The sequence below is a fragment of the Panicum virgatum genome, chromosome 6N (genome assembly GCF_016808335.1).
Source record: "Panicum virgatum strain AP13 chromosome 6N, P.virgatum_v5, whole genome shotgun sequence".
Lineage (NCBI taxonomy): Eukaryota > Viridiplantae > Streptophyta > Magnoliopsida > Poales > Poaceae > Panicum > Panicum virgatum.
This window is the reverse complement of record NC_053150.1, coordinates 46,689,382-46,700,508: the sequence shown is the minus strand read 5'-3', so window position 1 is coordinate 46,700,508 and position 11,127 is coordinate 46,689,382. Positions and strand designations below refer to the sequence as shown.

General features: G+C 48.1%; 1 protein-coding gene and 1 pseudogene across 1 annotated transcript; both read left to right on the top strand.

Moving 5' to 3' along the window:
* Window positions 1–813: 813 nt before the first annotated feature.
* LOC120679036 (myb-related protein MYBAS1-like) lies at window positions 814–2,117 on the top strand. Its single transcript, XM_039960524.1, has 3 exons — window positions 814–1,126; window positions 1,252–1,381; window positions 1,472–2,117. The coding sequence occupies exons 1-3, from the start codon at window positions 1,006–1,008 to the stop codon at window positions 1,905–1,907; spliced, it is 687 nt and encodes a 228-aa protein (XP_039816458.1). The 5' UTR covers window positions 814–1,005; the 3' UTR covers window positions 1,908–2,117.
* A 1,491-nt stretch (window positions 2,118–3,608) lies between these two features.
* LOC120679037 lies at window positions 3,609–11,057 on the top strand (annotated as a pseudogene).
* Window positions 11,058–11,127: the final 70 nt, after the last annotated feature.

Here is an 11,127-nt window from a genome sequence, read left to right as displayed (position 1 = left end):
ACAGTCTGAAGAAAGTTGCCGCCCTCTACACATGGTACTTGACTCTATGAATACCATGGGGTAAAATCAAGAATATATAAATGGTCAACTACCATAACTCACTGGGTAAAAAGTTCAGATGAAAAGTAGAACATTTGTTTCGATTTGTCGAAAAACCTGCAGAAACTCATTTATAATTTCCATGGAGCATCTAGAAAAGGAAAAGAAAAATGATTGATTGATTGAACATGGTTGACATATTTGAAGTGCAGGCTTATATCATGTACTCAGTATAGGTTACCTAAAGCAAGAACCAAGATCCACTTCAGACGTCTATTCGACTTATAATAATAATATGCTTAAGGAATTAATGCTCAGGGCTTATTATTAGATATCAAAATAACAGTAGCCACCAACGTCTCACCTTTCTTTTTTGCAAAGCATCCAAATAATTTATTATACAGAAAAAAAAGGAACAGAGTGTTCTCTATTGGTATATGTTAAAATGACTGTGCTATTACACAAAAGCAGTGGGGCCAACTCACAGTCACAGAGCTAACAGATAAGAGATAAGAGTTACATGTACTATTCTGAATCCATTATAAACAAACTCATCTTGACCATTGCTTTATAGAACGCGTAACGTGAACCAAGAATCAAGGAAAAAATAATTATGTTAGCTGAGTCTGAGCACAACCCTAATGATGGTAGGATACTCTAAATCACAACCACAGAGCCATGTGACCTCATAAGTGCTTCCTGTTCTATTTTATTTCATTTATTTTGGGGGAGCGAAGTGCTTCCCTGTTGCCTATAAATGTCTGGCAAAAGCCAGCAATCCAGTACACAGCACTAGACAGACACATAGTGACTTCCTCCCCCTAATAGCACCTTCTTCCTATCAAGCTGGAGTTCATCAAAGATCAAAACCTGAAACTTCCCACAATCACACAGCGGAAGAAGAGCACCAAGACTGGTTCCCAGCCTATCCAAGGTAGAAGTGAGCAACGTTAGTGTGTCAGTAACATGGTGACTGTGAGAGAGGAGATGCGTAAGGGGCCATGGACAGAGCAGGAGGACATGCAACTGGTATGCACTGTCCGCCTGTTCGGTGACCGTCGTTGGGACTTCATTGCCCAAGTCTCAGGTTTGAGGGGTTGGGAACTGCAACTTAGGTAGCTATTTTGCAATCCTTAGTGCAAAGTCGCAAACATAAATGTAATCCTGTCTAACCAGCCCTCTTCATATTATACGTTCTCTATGTTCATGCAGGCCTCAACAGGACAGGAAAGAGTTGCCGCCTCAGGTGGGTGAACTACCTCCACCCTGGCCTCAAGCATGGCCGTATGTCACCGCAAGAGGAGCGCCTTATTATTGAGCTCCATGCTCAGTGGGGGAACAGGTTTGATCCAAAGAGGTTCTCTGGAGAGTAGCTTTTCTCGGTTAGTAAATTTAAGTTAAGATAAAACTCACTCAAATTCTCCATATGTAGATGGTCTAGGATAGCACGGAGGCTGCCAGGGCGCACAGACAATGAGATCAAGAACTACTGGAGGACACACATGAGAAAGAAAGCACAGGAGAGAAAGATGAGCATATCACCTTCATCCTCATCCTCCTCATTGACATACCAATCCTGCCTTCTTGACAACTCTTCAATTATTGGGATGGGCAGTGGTGACACTCACAATGGCAGTACCTGTGTCAGCAGCACCCTCGAGAGCACCCAGAGTTCCATGGATGCATATCCCATGGATCAAATATGGAGGGAAATCGAGGCACCTGCCTTGCTGGGCACTGCTGAAGGGAAAGAGAAGACATGCAGCAGTATCCCCTGCACTCTGCCATCACCTGCTATGTGGGATTATAAATTCCCTGAGATATTCTGGAAGATGGAAGACGAAGAAATCAGGATGTTGGCTCTATAATTTGGTTATGGTAACACCCTCGCTATTGAAGGATGAAAGAATACATCTATACATAGTTTTGTACTCACTAGCTATGTTTGCATTAATATGGATTTCGGTATTTTAAATCTACGGTGCTCATGGTGTGTGTGTCTGTGTAGTGTGTGGATAGTTTGTATCAGTTTGTGCAATACAAGGATGCTCTATATGCATGATATTTCTAATCATCTCTGTTGATATTCTCCTGATCAATTAACAGCATGATATGGTTCTCAGTTATTATTCAATACAATATGATATGAGGTTAAATGTTAAATTAAAACCCGTATAATTTCTAAGGCTGGGATAGAGGCAGGATCTAATCATGATGAAACAATTTGGGGCCCTTAAAGACATTAAGGTATACTGCATTTCTTATTTCTCCAAACTCAAGCTTGGTTCTAAGTAAAGATGAGAATCATTCTTAGACCTTCATTGCTATGTCTATTACATTCTCATTGACTCTCTAGAATTCTCAAGCCCTAAAACATGATAAAACTGCATCTGGAAACATATAAAGGAGACAGTGAATAAATAAATAACAGTCTGTTTATTCTTAAGTTCAGTCCCAATAGAGATTGTGGTACACACATGTACCTTGTCTATAGGTAAGTTCTGAAACAGGTCAGAAAAATTAGCAACAACCAAAATCCTCTGATTTCTTTCAGAAATGCACTACCATTAGCTTTACTGGCCAGCAATGGTCAGGCCTTTGGGACAACTGTAGAGGTATCAGAAATTCAATTGATGAACTTTATAATCAATGTTTTAACCTTTGCTGAAGTTTTTGCCATGTTCCCAACTAATATGATATCGGGCCCGAATCTACCCTCCGGCCGTCCCTGCCCAATCCGTTGCTGGCGACGGGTTCCGACCTGCATGCTGAATTTACTTTTTTTTTTTGGGAATTAGCTTCTTCATTCATTCATCCAAATGATTTCAATCATCTTGCAAAACTTGCAAAAGGAAGATAGGAGGGTCATTTGCCCAAACATCAAAAGCGCTATGCTCAGCAAAACTAGCACATACATGAGCTGCCTTATTAGCAGAACGCCTAGCATGCACTACATAGAAGGAGGAGAACGAAGAGGACATCTCACATACATGACCTGCATGCTGAATTTACTGAACGGGAAGACCACACACCTCTCCGAAACATGAAACATCAAGGTCTCGCTGTCTCGCACAAGAACAAACGCTGCACTACATCCAACGCGTCGACACGTTTTCGCTCGATTTTTTTGCAGGATCTTTCGCTGGTTGAGGTTGCAGATCAGACAACAGCAACTGTCGGGGTGGATACTTCCAAGCTCCAACCCCCCAGCTCGCCGCTCTCAATCCATCTCTCTCCCCGTCCAGCTAGGGTGGGTGAGCTGGACGGGTGCGCCATTCTCCTTCCCAATTCAGCTCCGATCTTTTGTTTCTTTCAGGCCAGCTCGGAATCCGCTTTGTCGGCTACGCATTTGAAGGAGGCGAGGACGGCACGCCCGGGAGGAGAGGAATGGTGCTGGGTTTCCACGGACACTGCAGAGGCCAGCGGAGGGGATAGCGCGGGCGACGTGGCCGCATCCGCGCCCGTCGCCTGCAGATTGGCACGCATTGGAGCCGAGCTAGCCTGGGCATTCTGTCAGACAGAATTGGGGGGCATTTGTCTGCGCCATCTACAATTCTAGCTACATGCTGGCACGGCACTTGCATTCGCCGCAGAATTCAGAGCACTCCTTTTCTTCTGAAAGAGAAAATTCAGCGCACTGGTTGGAGTAAGCCGGCAGAGTTCACTTCTCCCTCCTTTCTTCAGGGGGACATCAACATCGGAGTTCAGAGATTCAGAGAATCTGTAGATCAAACAGGCGGTGGTTCCGGTGATGACAGTCCTGCAGTTGTAGCTTGATCCGGCCGGGGCCGAGCTATGAGGCCTGAGGGCCTCTCCCGCCAGGGCGCCTTATCCGCCACGCCGGACGGGAGCCAGGCCCGCGAAAGGACCGTCCTTTGGACGCCATGGCTCCTATATAGCAGTCGTCATCCTACCCCGCACCCCCTCCAGCCTCCAGTATCTTGCATACGTGCGCGGCTCGTTTTCCTTCCTCCCTCCGGCCTGCGCACGGGAGCAGCAGGCAGCAACACAGGTACTTCCACGCATCCTCTGCTTTCATCTTCGTCTCCGATCAAGTATAGTCCTTGTTTCGACACCCTGGAGAGTATGCTCAACTGCCGCATCAAGGGCTAACGGGCCTCTACTTAGGCCCGTTAGAAAGCCCACAATTGCTAGTCTGACGACTAGCTTCTGTGTGCGTGCAGCAACAGAGATGGCGGACTACGTGTCCGGCCCTGGGCAGACCCACCTGTTCGTCTCGGGCCCGGTGAACATCCCGGACCCCGTCATCCGCGCCATGAACCACCAGAACGAGGACTGGGGACCGAGCCTCTGCTCGGTTGGTGCAGATGGCAACGGGTACCCAAAATCCGAAACCCAATGGATTTTTTTCTATTAGGGTGCGGGTATAGACTAAATTCTATACCCGTGGGTTTTTTAATGGGATAAACTTCGTACCCGTCGGGTTTGCGGGTGCGGATTTATTCTTCAAGTATCCAAACCCGCAAACCCGTGGGTACAATAAACACGACAACATATAATCTAAAATATTAATGTCACAAGGTCTTGTATCAAAATAAGATCCAATCACATGCTAAGAGAGACTTAGGCTCATATACTTCCATTCTCATCGATGATTACCTATTCATAGACTCATTTGGGTACAATGCATTGTGTATTTGTTTATATTTTCTATTAAATTTTGTTGCTTCTTCTATCGGGTACGGGAAACCCGCAGGTACAAAAAAACCCACACGGGTGCGGTTACGGGCATGAAATCATACCCGCAACGGGTATGGGTTTTTTAACGGGTACGGTTTTATCTTGGCGGGTGCGAGTTTGGGTTAGTGATACCCGACGGGTTTGTACCTGTTGCCATTCCTAGTTGGTGCGCTCTCCAGGTGCGGAGGCCACCGGTCTCGGGATCGAGCGCTGCTCGTCCCGGATTTCCTACCGGGAATAATAGGTTTCCTATTAAATTTGTTGCCTCTCACGCGTGGAGCCACAAAGGGATTGCGACGCGCCTGTCGCCTACGGAGCCTTGGATGGATCCGGTGATCTCATGAAGGACGCGATTTGATCTAAGTGTAGTTGTAAGTTTGTTTGTGTACGTGTGGTGTGAGTGTGGTGTGCGTGTGTAAGGTTGGTGTGAGTTGTACATGAACAGATACTACAGCTGTAGTCAGATGAGAGGCTTAAAAAAAAGAACGAGGACTACCGCTCGCCGGCCGGGCCCGCCCTCACCAAGATCCTCCTCGAGGACGTCAAGAAGATCTTCAAGACCACCTCCGGCACCCCCTTCATAAACCAATTGTATCAGCGACCGCTGTGCTTATCGGTCGGCCGAGATGGTTCGCGCTGTATGGGGATGGGGTAAAGTGGTCAGAGCTGCATGCAAAAGGTTCCACCACATAATATTTTCTATTCGTGTAGGTCCCACATAGTCAACAAAGGGTTCTTGATGTATGCCTCAGCCTGGGACAAAAATGTGCCTGGAGACCCCGTGCTCTACTTTTTTGCCTGGACCTGTGAGGCATGAAATGTCCCTCCACCTGACAATATGACCCCATGAGTCGGAAACTTCTCCCAATCCGCCATTCATCTCTCTCTCTCGCTCGCTCCTGGATCCATCGACCGATCGACGAGTATGCGGCGATGTCGCGGAAGGGCGCCGTGGCAGCGGCAAGGATCGGTGAGGTAACCTATGCCCATGCGTTCGGCAGGATTCTCAGTTCCAATGGATCTGGCGAGGTCGACTGATAGGGCGGGCAAGTGGTACCCGCCGGGATCCCTGCCGGGAAGTGGACCTTCTCCGTTCTCCCCTGCGACGATGAAGGCAATCCGGTCCCCTAGGATGCTTTGGGGCAGCGAGGTCCCCGGGATCCCCGGCGTCGACGGCTGCATCTCCATCTGCACTGGCTCAACATAACTGGTTTGCTCGTAGATCGAATATTGGCTCTGTACTTTGTTAGTTTGTGCAATTTTATTTGTGTTTGGTACATTTTATTTGTTAGTTTTCTTTTGGTACGCTTGTTTGAGCTTTTTACTAGGAGATCTAGGTTACTTTTCTAGTGCAGCATTATTTCACTGCCCTGATCCTATTATTCTTTGCAATATGCAGTTGGTAAACTCCCCAGTTGCAGCAGCGATAAGGCCTTCTCCTTAGCATCTGCTTGTTGAGGTTAGTGTTATTTACGAATTCAAATGTTCTTGTATTTCTGCATCCTTAGGTTGTAATATTTGCAAAATTGAGGGCGAAATGTTAGAATAGATGCACCGTACAGTATTAGCCCTTACCGCTCTGTATTAGTTAAAAAATGTCTGTTACTGTTATGTTTTTACTTGGAAAGTTGGTTAATAGGATACACAGGGGTGCAGGCATTTCTTTTTCGGTGTCTCGGCACATTTCATTCATTCTTGGTTGTAACATATATTTCACTCAATGTTTACAAGTCGTCCGACTAATCGCGATTAGTCGACCTTATCGGTCCCTGGCGTCCGATAAGGGCAACCGACGCGATTTGTTCGATCAAAACTCTGGTCGTCCGATTAGTCGATTAGTCGAAGACTAATCGCGATTAATCGTCCGACTTGGACATGGACGACTAGGTTCCAGGGCTGGCTGATTTGTGGGCTGATTTCCTAGGACATGGGCTGGTAGTATGGGCTTTTAGGGTTGGAACATGGAATTCTGGGCAGTGCAGAAAATAACTCTCACAAGTAAGTCAGCAGCTAAACACTAATGTAGTCATATGCTTGATTTATTGTACAGACAATATAGTATATATAGGTGTATAGTATAGGTCTTGATATGCAGGACGATTATATGGACGACTAGGATCGACTAGTCTCGACTAATCGGTCTGGTCGACGACTAATCGCGATTAGTCACCTAGTCGGTCCCATGGCGACTAGGTTCGACTAGACGATTTGTAAACATTGATTTCACTCAACTTTAGTCACCTAGTCTTAGTTTACTTTGAAGGAAACCAAGCAGAAGCCACTAATCAATATCCAAAATCAAAGGAACTGATCAAAACATTGCGCATGAATGATGAATAGTTTTATCACTCTAAAAACAGCAGTCTAGTTGTACTCTTGGGATCCTATAGTTAGAAACTGATTCAATTTTGAATTCAAGTGCATAAAGTTATCTGCTTAACCTGAATGATATGCAGACTGGGGTTTCAGACAGTACATCCTATTAGCTCGATGATAAATGATAGACATTTGATAGTACATAGTTGCAAGATGGTTGTGGTTCGAATTGAATGCTATATATGCTTTTGAAAGTGTTCTCTTGGCCCATATTTAAAACCATATTGAGAGTATCCAAAAAGTAAAAATGGAGTCAAGTCTGTGCACCTGTACTTAGGATAGTTATATGAGTAAATCATGGGGACTAGTGCCAACGCATTCAGATCAAGTTGTTTATAAAAGAAATGTATAACAATCAAATCTGCGTATAGCTAAATGTTTCTGGGCAAGAGTTGGACAGTGCTGGTGGACAAACATGTCTAGAATTCTGATACATGAACTAAAAAATGTATCATACTTTATCAAAAAAGGTACCCTTGTGTAAAATGTTCTGCATGAAAGGTGATTGCTCTAGTATGTGCTGTGGTGCAAATTGAGATCCAGTCACAGGCACCATGCTAGCATACAGAAAGTTTGAAATGAAAGTTTGCTTCACAAATAGGGAATTGTTATAGATAATACCATCCGGACTTTGATTTCTTCAGTTCCTGCCTTTACTTGTATGACATTGTAGTCAGAGGCTTTGTGAACTTCTTCCCTGAATAATTGATAAGTCTTATTGGAATACAATGAAATAGCATGCTTTTGCCTCATCCCAAATGTGTCTACCACCATGACTAATGTGACTGGGCAAGAAATGTGGACCTGCTAAATGAGAAGAGTGATGTCCATTACTTTCCCCGCTGCTTGCCTGAGATAGAGCTCCCAACAAGCATTCGCAAGGCCACGTGACAGAAATAGCACGGAGTAGTGATTGGAAATTACCGCCGAAAGGGGCAACTGCAACATGGGAAATTTTAATGTAAATCAAAGTGACCACTACTATGCAGTAACAAAAACTGCTATAACACAAGTTCTGCAGACATGAAAAATGTAAACATAACGAAGTCTAAGCAAATCCAGTACCTAAAGGGGGTTTGTGGATGCATCAGAAATGAACAATCCATTCAGTTTGTTCCTCCACACCAGTGAACAGAGTAACGCAAGGACAAAAGCCGGGAAATGTAGGCACATCATGACCTGCAAGATGGTTGCATGCGCGACGAAAACTCCAAATGACGCAGGAGCCAGGAGCCTGCCTCCTCCGCCGTGTCCATGGGCCTGTGCAGACGGCACTTCGAAGGAGAATGCGCCGCGGGGACAGCAACCAGATCTACTGCCATGGGAGACAGGCGGCCCGCAACCCTCAACACTGAGAAGATAAATAGAACGAACATTATTGAGAAGATAATTTATTTGAAAAAAACAAAATTGTGAATTATTGAAAGTTATCACTTTGACTACCTGGGGTATTGCTAAGTGCTGCGGGATTCGATGGATGGCACACAAATGACACAATGTTGCAGACATTTTGAGTGAAATTACTACTTCTCTGTTAATGGCTAGCTTGGTCGGGGAAGACAAAACCTCCATAATCAAATGAGGCATGGTTTGGGGCCTTGGGGGACCTGACCTGCACTGGTGGAAGGAAGCTCCATGCTCCAGCAGGCAGCAGGTACGCGCGCCCAAGGACAAAGATGGATGCAGGAAGCCTGTTGGAGCAGGTGGATCCAGCACACGCTCCATCACCCCCTCCACGCCAACTGCCAGGTATATGGATGTGCATCGCAGCGGCGCTTGGACACCTGGGCAAAGGTGGATTCAACTTCAGCAGCGCAGGTGCCATAGGAACACAAAATTTGCTGGCGCCGGTGCCGCAGGAACACGAATGGCGACTGCATTGCCGTCTCCATCGGGACGTCGTCGGTGGACCTCGCGACTATGGGAGCCCAAACGGCCGCGCGCCCTGAGCCGCCATGGATCTGCCATTCCGCCCCCACTGGTTGCTTCAAACAAGAATGGAACGGCGCCGCGAGTTTCCCACCATTGCCGCTTCTTCAAGATGCCTGGAACCCTTTCTAAAATGAAGAGAGGGAAGGACTCTGTGCCAGGCAAAATTGCCTGGAAGGCTGGAGCCGTTCGAAGTAAACACAGAGAGGGGCTCTCCGCGCCAGGCAAAAATCCCGCGTCGAGGCAAGTTTTCGTTGACCCGGGCTGGACCCACCAAAATATAGAAACAATAGAACCGCATGCAGCTGAGTCCTTGCACCAGTTCCCGAGGAAAAAGCAACCAATCACACGCCTCGTATAAGGCCCTGTTTGGCACCGCGAGCTCCAGCCGCGCGTCCCTCATCCGCGAACGCAGCTCGGACGCCGCTTCTCCGCTTTTTCCTCGCGCAGTACAAAGTTTTGCTTTTTTTGCTGCAGGCGTTGGCCAGACGCACGTCTAACGCGAAGCGTTTGGCGGGATTATTTCCGCTTACCGCGTTTAATCCTCGCTACCGCGGTCCCAAACAGACCCTAAGCTCCGCGGTCGCTTGTACAACTGGGGATGCATTTCTGGTCGGTAATCTTCTTCTTCTTCGTCTGTATATATGATTACATGTGTCCATCGATCATGGCCGGCGAACACTGAACGTTGGTGCCCCACGCTTCTCAGGGACGGGCGCGTGGGAGAGCACGCTGACGAACACGCTGTCGCCCGGCGACCGCATCGTGTCCTTCCTCATCGGGCAGTTCAGCCTGCTGTGGATCGACCAGCAGCAGCGCCTGGGCTTCAACGTGGACGTGGTGGAGAGCGAGTGGGGCCGGGGCGCCGACCTCGACGTACTCGAGGCCAAGCTCCGTCAGGACACGGCGCACACCATCAAGGCCATCGCCATCGTCCACAACGAGACCGCCACCGGCGTCACCAACAACCTCGCCACCGTACGCAAGCTCCTCGGTCAGTGCTAGCTAGCTAGCTAGCTCATTGCTGATGATCGCGGACGGACTCGATCACCAATCAATCAGTCACATGCTGACGATGCTGGCATGCTGCAGACGCGTACCGGCACCCGGCGCTGGTGCTGGTGGACGGCGTGTCGTCCATCTGCGCGCTGGACTTCCGCATGGACGAGTGGGGCGTGGACGTGGCGCTGACGGGGTCGCAGAAGGCGCTGTCGACGCCGACGGGGCTGGGCATCGTGTGCGCCAGCCCCAAGGCGCTGGGGTCCAGCAAGACAACGTCATCAACAGGCACAACCACCTCGGCACCGCCACCCGGCTGGCCGTGGAGGCGTGGGGGCTCAAGAACTGCACCCAGAAGGAGGAGTGGTTCAGCAACACGGTCACCGCCGCCGTCGTGCCCTCCTACATCGACAGCGGCGAGATTGGCAAGCACGCCTGGAAGCGGTACAACCTCAGCCTCGGCCTCGGCCTCAACAAGGTCGCCGGGAAGGTCTTCAGGATTGGCCATCTCGGCAACCTCAACGAGGTATCGCTGCTGCAGCCCCCAGATCCATAGTTCCATACACGATGCCCATCATCCACGCCATTGCGATCTGCAGCAACGATTCTTCTGTTGGTTTGCAGCTGCAACTGTTGGGGTGCCTGAGCGGGGTGGAGATGGTGCTCAAGGACGTGGGCTACCCGGTGAAGCTCGGCAGCGGTGTGGCAGCCGCGGCGGCGTACCTGTCGAATTCGACGCCTCTTATCCCCATCCAGGATCTGAACTTCGCGCGCGACAGCCAGAGAAGGCCGGCAGGCCGGAAAGAACAAAAACAAACGTGCAGCTCTGCCTCTGCTGTCTGGGCAAACCGGCCGCACGCAGTAACTCTTGGCTATACACTCTCAGCATGTAAAGTTTAATTTTCACCCACAGTTGTGCTAAGGAGTATAGTTTTGTGACCGCAGCTTTAATAATTAAAACATCAAGGGAATTTGATGTTCTTGCCTTGGTTTGAAGGCGATTGGTGATTTTACCCTTATTTTTTCAACCGTGTGATTTTTATCCCTGCTTTTGCATAACAAGGGAGGAACTAGGATATTTTA